Source organism: Actinia tenebrosa, unplaced genomic scaffold (assembly GCF_029948245.1).
Source record: "Actinia tenebrosa isolate PJP-AT-01 unplaced genomic scaffold, QUT_ActTen_1.0 PGA_scaffold6__47_contigs__length_16458017, whole genome shotgun sequence".
NCBI lineage: Eukaryota > Metazoa > Cnidaria > Anthozoa > Actiniaria > Actiniidae > Actinia > Actinia tenebrosa.
Window position 1 is genome coordinate 16,350,587 of NW_028292583.1, and position 14,361 is coordinate 16,364,947.

The 14,361-nt window shown below is 37.4% G+C and overlaps 1 protein-coding gene and 1 pseudogene across 2 annotated transcripts; both read right to left on the minus strand.

The window, feature by feature from the left end:
- Positions 1–66: 66 nt before the first annotated feature.
- Positions 67–3,760, minus strand: LOC148906225 (PC3-like endoprotease variant B pseudogene; annotated as a pseudogene). Its single transcript, XR_016121599.1, has 2 exons — positions 2,718–3,760; positions 67–1,332 (listed from the first exon to the last, which is right to left on the minus strand). The product of XR_016121599.1 is annotated as a PC3-like endoprotease variant B pseudogene (transcript).
- A 2,167-nt stretch (positions 3,761–5,927) lies between these two features.
- On the minus strand, positions 5,928–14,308 carry LOC116288308 (ubiquitin carboxyl-terminal hydrolase 38). The gene is made up of 7 exons (XM_089039440.1): positions 13,281–14,308; positions 12,396–12,497; positions 11,498–11,656; positions 10,874–11,064; positions 10,423–10,519; positions 8,803–10,257; positions 5,928–6,647 (listed from the first exon to the last, which is right to left on the minus strand). The coding sequence occupies exons 1-7, from the start codon at positions 14,208–14,210 to the stop codon at positions 6,495–6,497; spliced, it is 3,087 nt and encodes a 1,028-aa protein (XP_088895566.1). The 5' UTR covers positions 14,211–14,308; the 3' UTR covers positions 5,928–6,494.
- Positions 14,309–14,361: the final 53 nt, after the last annotated feature.

Genomic DNA, 14,361 nt, shown 5'->3' on the forward strand with positions numbered 1-14,361 from the left:
AATATATAGTTATAATAAAATTTAATAGCAATAATTTAGTGTGACAAACTGAGCAAAGAACCTTATTTATGTTATTTTGAAATTATTCCATGTTTTTATATCCTTATTTGTTCCCGTTCCATATAAAGTCAAAGAAAGGGACTTTAGATAGCCAGTTATTTTACTTTTTTGGTCATACATTCCTAAGTTTTCTTCATCCTGTAGGACATCTTCAAGTTGTTGAGCCTCATCTTGTGAAGCAATTTGATCTCTCATGTAGTCACCACCAAATCTTCCATGTCTAATTTCGTCGCGAAATTTATCATAATTATTGGCTAATTCCTCTGCTTCAGACCGCTTGAACTGCCTTGGCTTTTCTACTTCATAGCCTGCACCATATGGGAAGGGTATTTCATTTCGATGTGCCTTCTTCCTACGTCGAGAATTTATTTCTTGTCTTTCTTCTTCTTCCATGTCAAAGGTTGCCCTCTTCTTATTCATGGAATCAGAATTATCAGTGAATGTGATTTCCCACCATCCTGCCAGGATTTTCACCCCCAAGAAGTTGCACCGTCATGAAGGTCCAATTGTCCAACCCATTTTGAGGAGCTATCGTAACGACGGGTTGGACAATAACATGCTGTCAGTTCCCATTGGTGAACGAATGCTGATGCTCAAGGCTCCTCTGTGTTGGTGAGCCAGGGAGACAGTCACTTGGACATGTTCCAGTTTTCTTTATTTCAATTATTTTTCCCCTTGCATCCATCTGTCCTGATCCGTACAACTAGCTTTCCATTTCTTTCAAAATGCCTATTTTTCATGCTTAATGCCCTTCACGTTACAAACATGTTGTTCAGCAACATGCTTCCATCCTAATGCTGCATTGATGAGTGAGGAGGCATTTAAACGTCCAAATCCAATTTATGATTGAAGAGGACATTTGCACCATTTCGTCTCCATCCTTCATCCTTGGGGCTTGTCACCTGTGCTGTTTGTACTACGATATGCTGGAGATCTCGCCAGGTGAGGTTGGGATTGGCTTCAAGTACTAATGCAAATATACCAGAAGCAAGGGGAGCTGCTGACGACGTACCGCGGGAATTTCTTGGTGCACTTGTTGTTTGAGGTCTGTTGTCACAAGAACAAATTCTTCTTCACCACCTCGATGGCTGTCTCCCGTGAATGTCACACACATGGTAGATGAACATTGTTCATCATAGTATGTGGACAAGCCATAGGAGCTGACGGCACCTACTGAAATGGTATATATGCTTGAGGTGTAGCCATCACAGTTACAGTCATCATCTACAAGACCACCATTTCCTGTTGCCCAGACAAAGATGGATCCCTTACCTAAAAGATACACAAGATAAGACATTATCAATATACCTAACCAACTGGTTTTAGTACACAACCAAAAGGCTTTTATAAAAAAAATTAATATTTATGACAATCTTAGTATAGTCAACAATCTGTGTCACTACTATGATACAATCTTTGTCAGAATTTTTTCAAAGGCCTGAGGTAAATAATGCTTTCAAACTTTTCAATTAAAATAAGATTTTCTCTAGAAATATCTTGTTTCTGAAAAAGGCATATTTTGTGTTTTACTTTTATCTAATAGTTGTAACTCTTAGTAAGACACTTGTGTCAGACTATAAGATTTGAAATAAAGAGAAAATAGAAAATAAAAGAGATTACAGTCAAAAAGGCACATGAAAATCTTTAAAATAGCAAAAATATAAGTGACACCTTAAGTTTGTTTTTGTTACATTTCTTTATATAACAAAAGATCAGAAAAAATAAATATTTATGTGTAAAAAATAAAAATTTAATTCTCGAATAGAAAGATAAAAAGGGCATGAATCAGAGATATTATTGGTCATAGAAAAACAAAAAAGAATTTTACAGTAATACAAAAATAATTAGATCTATTTTTCAATTATATTTTCTCATTTCAAAGACAAACCAACAAAGTGCTGACAGAAAACCAATTGACTGCGGCTTGGAGTTACATTTTCGCCTCTAATCAAATTTTTCCCCCAAAAAATGATTCAAATGCTAAATATTGAATAATAATACAAAACAAAAATAATTTCATTAGTAGTTATATTACCTATACCGGAGATGAAAAAATTGAAAATCAAATAAAAAACAAGATCGTTTGCGTTTGCTGTGGAAGTAGAGCTCATACAAACGAAAATCAGCTGGAGTTAAAGGGATATTAGTAGAACAAACTAAAAGATGTTTTCGGGAATGACAAAGGGTATTAAACTTTTTCCCTTTCCGACACCCACGTAGGGAAGACAGCATAAAAAAATTACCATAATGTTAAGAATTATTTTTACTAGACATTTTTTCCTCGTAGGAAATTTTTAGAATTTTTCGATAAATGATTTTCAATTTGGTAAATAAGATCAAGAAAGAAATTTTAGGTTAGGGATGACAAAAATAAATAAAACTGAGATCAATATGTCAGTGAAAAATTAGGCATGATACGAAGGAATTCAACTGCTGTTGAATTATATATGACCGCAAATTCTTATATTTTTGTAAAGAGATTTTTCGTCACTGATATTATGGACAAACAACTCTAGAAGAATTAGGAGGCCACCAAGATCGAACTAGTGATAATATCTTAAGAATTTATGCTCAAATTAGACCTCTTTTTTTCGCTTTTAAACATGTTCTAATAATTCAATCGTTGAAGCAAAAATAAACAAACCAAAATGCCCTACCTCCTCGGCCTTTCATCGCTCCATTTTTCAATGCTTTTTGACCAAGTGGTCCTGGTCTTCCAAACGTTTTTTCCATCGTCTTTAGGGCCCCAGCAGTTACTATAGATATCTACGTACTGTGGTTTGAAGCTAAGGGCATGAGATTCAAGCAAGTCTGTAGCTGTTCCATCGAGCATTCTCACTCCTCCAAGACTAACATTCGGCGCGACTCCGACACCACATATTTCGTTATCTGCTTGAGCGCCAACTTCCCCTCCACATTTTGTTCCATGAGCGTTGTATGGGTCTGAATCGTTGGGAAATGGGTCATCGTCCTTGCTGTTGAGATCGATGCTGGCTTTGGGGTCGTAGTTTCGTTTTAGATCAGGATGAGTATGGTCTAGACCATCGTCTAAGATACTGACAACAACTCCTTTGCCAGTGTACCCTCTCTTCCATACAGGTAGTACGCCAATGTCATTACCTTTGGGAATACCAAATTGGCCGTGATTTTTAAGATACCACTGCTGAGGGAAGGACGGATCGTTGAAATATCTCTTGTCTCGTTCTTGTTCGCTCGCTTCTAACGCATCGAAAAAGTCTCGTTTCACTCGTTCGAGGATCCGTTGTTGCTGAGCCCATTTGACTCTTGGGTGAGCGATCAGCCGTTTCGTTAGCGTCATCGTACTTCTCTTACTTCGTGTGCCTTTCTCCTCGCGAACAAATTCATAATGTCCTGGTAAAGATCCTATTCTACCAATATTCTTGAACCCATAACTACGAGCGATTTCGTCTACTTCAGAATTATCATCAGAATCGACTTCAACTGCCCAAATATTACTCAAACCCTTTCCGTCTTCTCGGTCGAACGGTCCTAACTCTTCGGCATTTTCTTCTACATCAGATGCCACCAATGTTCCAATTAAACTAGTAAAAATAACCAAAGACCATAAAGATAGTCTTATATTCATTTGGGAAGCTAAAAGGACCCAAAGTCCTTGACAACAACACTATTTTTGACGAGCGAGTCTACCCTGCTCTTCTTCGGAATATAAATTTACGAAAGATCAGTAGGTCATCCATATGCATACATTAAACAACCGCTCCGAAGAGCCAATCATAGAAGGGGCAGGTTTTACAGTAGCGGGGGAGTTGCTTAGCAATGTGACGGCATACAGTTCAATATGGAGTGGGATAAACCTATTTGACAGTTGATTTCCGCCTTTTTTGGCGCAGAAAATAAGAAATTGGGCATACAATAAATTGACTTGAAATATTGATGAAAAACGGTTTTAAATAAGTCCGTTTGTAAAAATTCTTCCTTCGTTTCGCCAGGAGTTCACATAAGTTTAACTACCAAAACTGCTGTGAGAATTTTGCACCAAATTGCATATGGATAGTGAATTAACGGATTTTTGATATTCGTGAATTTTGTTCACAAACACTCACGCCTTCAGTGGCAGACAAAGGAAAGAAAGAATGAATGTGGGACAGGTGAAAAAAAGAGAAAATTTGATAGTATTTTTCAAAGTGAGTATGAGAAACGGTATTCCTTTGGGAAATCCTCATAATTTATGACTGGAGACAGTATATCTTTTTCAGCAAAATAACTAGACAACATCAAATGAATTGGAAATCATAAAGAAATAATTCCTATTTGATCTATTTTAAATAGACTTCAGCGAATTTAACTCTAGCATGAATGAAAAACACTGAGAAGCCTTACTTAGCTGCTCTTTACTTAATTATATTTAGCATATTGGGCTGCCTTAAGCCAAAGAGAACAGGTGAAACTAAAGCTCAAATACAAATCGATAAACAATCAGGTCAAAGTGAAATTTAAAAATCGATTCGACTAAGATTTGACCAATAATTATACATCTGATCTGATGTATGGAGGAAAGAAAATGGGAAGTTTAAGGGGAAAAACATATTTATATTACTATCAGAATAAAAATCTAAAGATAAAAACAGACTTCGGTGGACACCAAGCAAAATGTAAATCCTTCGTATTTTTTTAAAAAAAAGGTGGATAAGTAAAGCAGTTATTATCAAAGAACGAGAAAAATCCAAATTACGTACTGCGACTAGAAATTAGAAGTAAAATTATGAAGAAAAAATTAGGAATAAATGAAGAAAATAAGGACATCTCTTTTGCTACATCATCCGAACATGGCCGCCGCGTCTTTCGTTATTTCATCATTTGGGAATGATTGAAAACCAGCTATTGGTGTACTATAAATCCAGTTTTATATTTATGACGACAGCTATATTGAAATGCTTCACCCACATAAGTTAGTGTCCGGATAAAATGACTGTATGGGTGGGTGTCACACGACGTCAACGGAACCGAAATTCATTCATTTACTCCTTTAAATATATATTGTGACCTCGATATTTTCTTCTTGTATATAAGTTAATTCTATGAAACGTTGAAACATTTTGAAACACCCGGGGTTTTTGTTACGAGGGAAATATCTAGACCGTTGGAGCTGTGAAGCCCATTCACCTGTACGACTTTATTGGAGATATGAAGCTGCGAAACTGGATTGCCCCTGAATACAAATGAAGAAACAAGAATAACAAATTAAAGCCATTGAAGTCTTCTGACTGATAAAAGGGACCTTTTTTTATTTGAACCATGCTTTTGATCTACCTTAATGAACTTTTTTACCGGCTTTGATGTATTTTCAATAGGATTCTCAGTCGAAAAGTGAAATGAGTTCTCAATCGATGGACAAACAACAGAATGAGCATGCAGAATGAGCATGCAGAATGAAACCAAGTAAAAATTAAAATTCCTCAAGAATTTCAACATTCGAAAATACTATCGTTTCATTTTGAACGTTTCTTTTTAGTCGTGAATACGCGAAGATAGAAACGTATGATTTTAGATACCCGAGTCAATAACATTTGAGCTATGCTCTTATCGGTTTGTTTGCTTTTCAGTATTAGTGATAACGGTATCCTAATTCACATGCGCAAGGTTGATGTCTTAAGAGTTTTTGTGTGAGAATCAATCATGGAAGTGAAATTGGAAAATGCATGTGATACAGGAAATATAATAAAGTAATCAGGCAAGCAAAGAACAGCTGTTACTCAAATGAGGGCATACACAATCCCGTTACTACAGGAGACTTATCTAGCGTTCAACCTCGCGAGAGTGAAGGAGGGAGGGGTGACTTTTAGGAGTTAAGGGGACCACTAAAATGCTTAAGTAAAGTCTATAGCTTTCATAACGTTAACAAATAATTTATTGTCAATTCAATATTAGTTTCTTGAAGTTAGAACTGTTAAACAATTCAAGTTATTATGATAATGCTTTATGTAAATTCCCAGACATCTTCTCTAAAGATGCTATAATATTTCTTAAATAACTACTTTTCTAAGATGCTAATATTTCTTAAATAACTAACTTTCTACAATCCATCTTTCTCCATAATAACTATAGCTACACTTCGCAACCCCAAAAAAGGTTTGGTTGATAGGGTTGGATCCAGGGGGTGGGGAGATCTTTTAGGGGTCAAACCATTTCACATAGTGTTCTGTGTTTTACGATGATGACAATTCCGTTATGAATCCCATTTGACCCCATGTTACATTTATTTAGTTCAGTATCTTGATTCCTCTATATTTTATATTTCTCAGTCCGCAATCGGCTTGGTCCTAGTTCATTTACTGAATTAGTATTAACTTAGAACCCAGAACCATTATAGACTATAGCAAGATGTTCTTCCTGACTTGCCTGATAGTACTAAGATGTGTCTGTCTATCTGTCTGTCTGTCTGTATATGCTCGTCAGAAGATAAATCGATTGAAAGGCGTCGAGTAACCTGCCCCAGGGCCACAACTGCTGTTTGAAGATCCACTGTCGTCATCATCATCATTATCACGTGATCTTGAGGGCGTTAACTTGGGTTTAGTGAGCATGCGCGACTCATGTTCAATTTCCTGCGGAGAAGAAAAAGACAAAAGCAACCGCAATAAGTACGACTTCAAGAGTGCTTGACAGTTTAGTCGAACGTACAGTTCTGAATACAAACGTTTTCAGAATAAGATAAGGGAAGGGCATTTTGTCTGAAATGGGGAAAATAACGCCCAAACAAAAGTTTTATCAGTTTTCTTTTTCAGAGCCAGCTGAGCAGAATATTAAGGTTTTTTCGTTTACTTTCGTTCATTAGAGAGTTTTAGATTGACTTTTTTTCCTCCCCACAAACGGCAAACGTGACCACGTTTTCATAGTTTTCGTGTATTTTACTTTACCTTTTACAAACCTTCACACCAAGCGCAAATACTCTTTTGTTTTTCTACTACTTGGACTTTTTTGCGATTCTTTTTCAGTAATTTAAAAGAATTTTTTACTGGTCGACTGACGTTTCACGTTTGCCGTGAACGTAAATCTAAAACTCTCTATTGATAGATTTCTTCCGCGGCTGGGCAAATGTAATTCAATCAATCAAGCCCTATTCCTGTCTCATTCATATTCCATTCGGGTTTTATCTTGTAAGACTACTTCAGTCGCGCCACATATTGGTCACTGACAAAACACAACGATTCTCACTAAAACCAAGTCTCCGGTACTTGAGTACAGGAGTCTTAAAAAAACAAACAGAATGGCTATCAATCTAAATACAACAGACTGGCTTTTGACAGCTCGAGCAAGTGTGACCAAGTGCAAACTAAATTATACATGAAAATGACGAAGCCTTGAAAGCAATGAGAATGATATTCAATAGTGCTCGCTAGTGTACATCCTGTTCGAGAAAAAATTCCGGTTTTCTTGATCGAAGTCTGATCGTAAACAGATACACTTTGTACAAAAGAAATTAAAAGACTAGAAGGGATGTACACATCCTGAATAAGCAAATACAGTCTAATAATTCAATGTAGAATGTTCACCTTCTTGTTCTTTTTTGAGTTGATTTATGATGGCTCAGCAGATGGGGAGGATAGAATATTCTAGTTTTTCGATGACTTATTAATATAATATTGAAGAAGAGACAATATAGCGTGGTTGGCTATGATGTTGATAACAATAAATACAATATAGAACCAATTTGACTATTAAAGTTACTAGAAAGGAAGAACAAAAAAATCTTAGGACAAAGAAAAAAAGGAAAGCAATTTCTCTTTTTGTGCTAAATATTTTTTCAATTCCCTTATCAAATGTGATCACCGATGCTATTAACACCATACAATTTCTTTTCTTGACTTTATGATAAGGGGAAGTATATGTTCTGGAAAAAGGTGTGATCTTTATCAGTGACAACTTCCATTATCGCAACACTGATCGACTTACAAAAGGCAAGAGATTCCGGCGTCTGAGGGGGCAGGGAAATAAAAAACTTCAACGAACTGGGGTCATTATTATGTGAAGTGTGACAAGGAAACGTTATAGCAGAATAATGTTACCAAATATGTTTTATACCGTTCGAAACACATATTGTTTGAATAAATGAAGAGATGGATAAAAAAATAAATAAATAGAATCGTGGAAAACGTTTGCTTCAGAACTCCTTGAAATAATTACGGAAGCGGGTAGATGCACTATATTCTACAACGATGTCAGTAGCTTTATTATCATGCTCAATTCCAAATTTAGAAGCCTAATCGGTTTTCTGCACTCAAATGGCTTTTTTTCTACCGCTGTACTTGCACATTTCAATAGGTGTCAGGTGTCAGGTGATCTATTGTTGCGTAGCCACAGGCTTCAACAAATTGTGTGCATCGTTGTTCATGAATATCAAAATGTGAGGACAGCTAAAAACGATAACGCTGTCATAACTAATCACACCAAATTCTAAATACACGGTACGATTTTTCCTCGCGATTGTCGCGTGCAACATGTTGACGACACGAAATGCTTCATATAAATAGACCGAAACAGAAACTTGCTTATGATGGTAAATGGCAGTTAAAACTTGGAGTAAGCATGCTGTGCGCGATTAGATGGTTCTCCCGATGGCTTTGATAGAAATAGCGGGAAACTAGTGCCAAAATACGCTCACTCGCCCCCTCACCCCCAGATCTATTAAAGCCTCACTACGAACGATACAAAACGGTAGGGTACGTTCTCCAACAGTCATACAAAATCATCTCAACTAACCTGCAGATAAAGTAGATTGTCAAGATTGACCAAATCCAGAAGATCTTGTCTGATCTTACATTCCTTGGTTTCCATGGCTACCCCAGACACACTGGGTCCATGAACTGAACCAGTGTATTTACTAATGTTCTTATAGATTAACACATAGGGAGTGTCCTTGGGAAATCGTTTGGTGATTTCCGAGAAAGTCTCAAATTTCGCGGACGATACTCTACTGTCGTTAAACAAGCACCAAGAATGGTTGTCCGTGCCGACCAAATGAAGTGGCTTTTTACCGCCACTACTTTTATCATTGTTTTCATTGGCTGTGACGTCATCATCCTGGACCACGTGACCCGAGGGCCTCGCGTAACAGTAGTAGTGCCCGCTCTCGGACGACACCCCAGAATGCACCACAACGGACGTTAGCGCGTACATAGTTTCTGAGGGAAAGTTCTCTAGTGGTAGCGCACTAGAGGCACTATCAGCTACCGTTGGTGCGCTAGGAGGTGCGCAATCGAAATCTTGTTTAGTGCACTTACTAGGCGGTGCTTCCATTTTTTCATCGTTCAGGCATTTATCTATAGGGGGTGTATGGCGCTCCTCCAGTACAGGAGAGCCACGTTTGGCTTCCTCTTCCTTGACTCGGATGATATTATTCGACAGTTTTAATTTTAATGGATATGTAACACTCTGTAGGATCTTTGATCTCTGGTGTGTCGTCACATTGTAAGAGAACCTTTTCAGAGTCAACACAAGGAATCTTGGAGCCTTAGAGATGACGACACTGCGCTCGGCTACTTGCAAGCTTTGGCATTGTTCACAGTGATACTGGTTTGACCCTTCAAGAATTTCGGGTTCAAAGAAATACCCAAGCATTTCTTCCAAGGATATACTAGGATCTTCAGCTCCTATTCCATGGGTAGACACCTTTCTCTGAGATCCAGAGCTCTTGGGCAGTGTATAGTTATTGGTCGGAGAACTGGGCCCTGACTCTGAACTAGACTCGCTTTCGCCTTTGCTATTGGATGAGATTGATGGTACCGATGGGCGTTGGCCGATATCTCCCCCCTTTAGACTTCTATCGGAGCTAGGTATGTTGGCGTTTTCTGCTGGTTGGTCGACAAGAGGTTTACCTGGTCCGTTAGATAAGTCTCGATCCACCCAGGTGCTGTTTTGAGGAAAGGCTAGAGGTAAATCAATGAAGACTTCTTCACGGTATGACACATAGTTACAGCGTCTACATCGATGACACACCAGCAGTTTCCCTTCAAACGTGTCCTCGATAATGTTACTATGTAGTTGCCTATGGGGGATTTTTTCTTTGAGTTCAGTTAAATTCGAGACAACCTTGTCTTCTTCTTCGATTCTGTCCAGAAGGTACTTGAGGAATTCTGAACAATCTTGTTGGGACCCGGGGGTGAACCATGGGGGACGAGCCACATGATGGAACTTGGATGGGGAAAATGCGGCACGCTGTGAAAAAAAGCCAGGACATGAGTCGGGCTTCCTGTGGCATTTCTAAGGGAAGATGCTATTTTTAATTGGGATACCAGTGGTGAATATGGTGAAATGTTTATGAGAGTATTATGGGAGTGGAATGAATGATAAATACCCTAGCCTCAATATATGTGCACTTGCCTGTGACATTTTGAGAAATACGAACAGTTCCTGCAGCCGATAAATGACCTTTTCAAAAGCTCTGGTGGTATTCCTTTCCATAAGTAAGCATTTAAACCTAGCATTTAAAAAAACTCATTTAGTAATTTCCTTGTTGTATACTAGGGGACACTTTCAGAGACTCAAGATCAGGCTAATACATTCCAATTAAAGCTTCCAAGATTTTGAAATAAAGACTTTGCCCCATCAAGTGATGGTAGCCATGACAGGAGGCACAAAAATAGAGCATTTTTTTACCCTGGGAAACTGAATTCTTTCTCATGTAAATCAGATTAGGCCAGATTCAATTATTCCTGCCCTCCAGTCATGACTGCCATCATGTGAGGGTGCAAAGCATCTATACTCTAAATATTGCATGCTTGATGTCCCTGACCCCACCCTAGACAGATTTGTTACCATTGTATGTACTTACTCATCCAGCATGTACAAAGCCTGTATAATACTGTTCATATAACAGGTATTACCCAGGTTGACCAGTCCTGTTCTTCCTGTTTCTGACTTGGGCGTCATTCTGGACGGTGGTATCTGGTTGAATGCTTGCGCAGACCATGCAGCCTGGGCCAGCCACTTCTTGATCATGGCTTCAGATGGCTTGGTGAAGTCCTAATAGGAATCAAAAATGAAATGGGAAAAATGAAAGAAAGATAATTATTTTTTAGGATGACATTTAGATGGGCAAGATTAATATGGATGGATGGATGGATGGATGGATGGATGCATCGGTGGTTGGATGGGTGGATGGATAGCTTGACAGACAGATAGGTGATGGAAAGAAGGATGACAGGATAGATTGCTGGATGGATGGATGGTAGGATGAATGGATATATGGACAGACAGACAGATGAATGAAGGGGATGAGATGGATGGATGGTTGGATGAATGGAAGGAGGGATTGTTGGATGAATAGTTCCTATTAATAGGTTTGCCATGCTACCCCCCTCCCCCCCACACACACACACAAACAAGGAACTTAAAATCAACACAATAAAGATGGGCTTTAGCTAGCTTCATATGATTACAATATAAGACAGAATACCTGTAGACTATCCAACACAGGCCCATAGAGCTCTGGAAAGCCAGAATGCTGATACATCAAAATGTGCATCAACTCAGCTAATGTCTGTAGACATGCCTTTGATGATGCAGTGTTTTCTTTCTTCAGCGTTTTAACCAAATCTGGGACATTTTCTACAATCTAAAATGATAGGGAACAGTGTTAGAGCACCACAGCTTTGTTAGTGTATATACACTATTATATGTTTATCTTCTCATCTTATTATCTTCATTTACAATTTGCTTCAAATTTGCTCATGAAATTCTTAGTTTACCAAGTCCAATCCATGGGCCTTGGGAAAACAAGGATATAATTACAATACGAGGTATAATAAAAAAATCAAAAAAAAATCAAATAATCATGAGAGTCTTTCTAATGTTGTGTGCAGCTCCAAAAAGAGCGATCTTCTGTACTTCTGTGATAGAGATGTCCCCTTTTAAATGGTTGACATATTGTTCTAGTCCTTTGTGAATTAACCCTAGTGCCCCAATGACAATAGGTATGGTTTTTGTTTCCATACCCCACATTTTTTAAATTTCTATTTCTAGATCTTTGTACTTTGAAGATTATGATTATGATTATGATTATGATTATGATTATGATTATGATTATCTTAGTTCTTCAGAAAAGTGATACGCAATAGACCTCTTCGGCTCTGACGTAATGCTTTCCCATTTCAGACCATGTGTCATATTCCATAAAGTATCATTTCTTTGTTTAAGGTTTGTGTCGGTTGCACATCATTGAGAAGACACATGAATATGGATACAACTCAAACAAAGAATATTATTCTCAAGGGAATGACACGTGGCCTGAAATGGGACAACATTACGCCAAGCTGAGGAGGTCTATTATGACTAGGTTTTTTCAACCTTCTTACCAAATGAAATGCTTGTGGAGAATGCTTGAAGCTCAGGAGCATGTGTGATAATACTCCCATAGTACTGTCTCTGACCATTGGAAATAACAGTCTACTAAAAACCTGTAATGAAATAAAGTGAAGACATCAGGGAAGATCCCAGGAAATTCTTTGACCTCCTAAATAATATATTGTATAATATAAGGTTTCACCTATCTGTAACTACACATTAATGTCTGTTGTCTGCCTGCCTGTCTGCTGTCTGTCTGTCTCATTGTTGCTTTGATTGCTTGTAAGTCTGTCAATCTTATTGTCATTGGACATCTTTCTCTATCTGTGTGAAGGGTTCTTAAAGATTATTCCATTTTTCACTCATTGAAAGATTATTTTTTTAAATTCCAAATTCAATTACAAAATTCTTTAAAAAAGACAGAAATGGTACGTAAAAATTATATTTACCAGTTACAGTTAAAAAATTGATTTTAAAACTGTATGTTTGTTAGATATTTTAATGACAACATAGAATTTGATTTAGTGGTTATAGTCAAGATGATACATGTATTTTTCTAATAATTTCATAGCCCATCTACTTTTGGTTAGTTTATGCATCATCACCCTTACTTGTTTCACTGTTTTTACTACATTATTAAATACCTCAGCCTCAAACAAGTCTAGGCTGATGACCACAACCTCAAGATAGAATCTATACTAATAAATGTTCATAGAGAAAATCAATTAGGCATTCTGTTATACAATGTATTTTGTGTTAATTCAATCAAAATTTTTTTTGTCTATTTCAAAATTAAATTGATGTATAATATATAATAGATAATATAATTAATTGTCTGTACATAAATTGGGTTCTATTTTATCTTTTTTAAATATTTTCCTTATTTTCTATTTTACCTGAGGTAGTTTTTCAAGAGTGACTTGAATTAGGATATTGTGTTTTTTAGCCATAGCGAGAGCCCGTAAAAAGCATATTATCCACTGATCGACTCGTCTTCCCCCAGGCCAAGACAGCCAGCTAATCATACGAGTTAAAGCTAACGCAAGGTTCTCATCAGACACTGATGGACTGCAAGCCACCATTTTAGTGGAACTGTCAATCACTTCTGGGGTAAAAAACTGCACAACTGATGCAACAGCAACAGATGGGTTTGGTCCATGGGAGGAAATAATTTTGAATAACTCAGTTAAAATAGGTAAAATGTAATTTTGATTCTCCATCAGTACACGATTCATCAAGGCTGCAACGAATCCAGCATTTCTTATACAAGTTTTCAATTCCTCTTTCGAGGATTTTGGTAAATCTGTTTTGGCAAGACAATACAGTAATGAAAAGCACGTTTGGACAAGATGGTCCCCAACTGGCCAGCAATGGTTATATTCTATAAGAAGACGACAAACTGACGCACAGAAGTCTATATCAGACTTCTGGCTAATCCAAATATTAGCACGATGACGAACTATTGTGTAGAGTGAAAATATTTGAGTCGTATGTTGGAGCAGTTCAAACGATGTTCTGATGTAATTCACCGATGCAACGCTCATTTCTTGACTGTTTTCCACATAGCTCAATAAATATTCCTCCGTAAAAAATCTCTGGAAGACTTCTTTGTGGTGTTTTGCCCACGAAGTAAGGATTAATTTTCCACTGTCATTCAAAAAAACTGTGTTTTCTTTGGCCATCCATTGAGAACTAATCTCAAAGATGGATTTACACTGCTCTTCCGGTATCTCGTTTGCTGATTTAGACACGAGTTGTTGTATCAGTATCTTTTTTACGTCTTCTGGATGGTCTGAAGCCACTATTCCTTTAAGTATTTGGTCCATATTTAAAGATCTTGAGTTAAAAACCCATTTTTTTCGCTGATAAAACAAGACGTACAGTCAATCTTCCTAAACTTGTCTTTTTCCGTGATACCCGGATGAAGCGCAAAATCATCCTAAGGGGGTAGGAGACGGGATTTTTATTTTCTTGAAC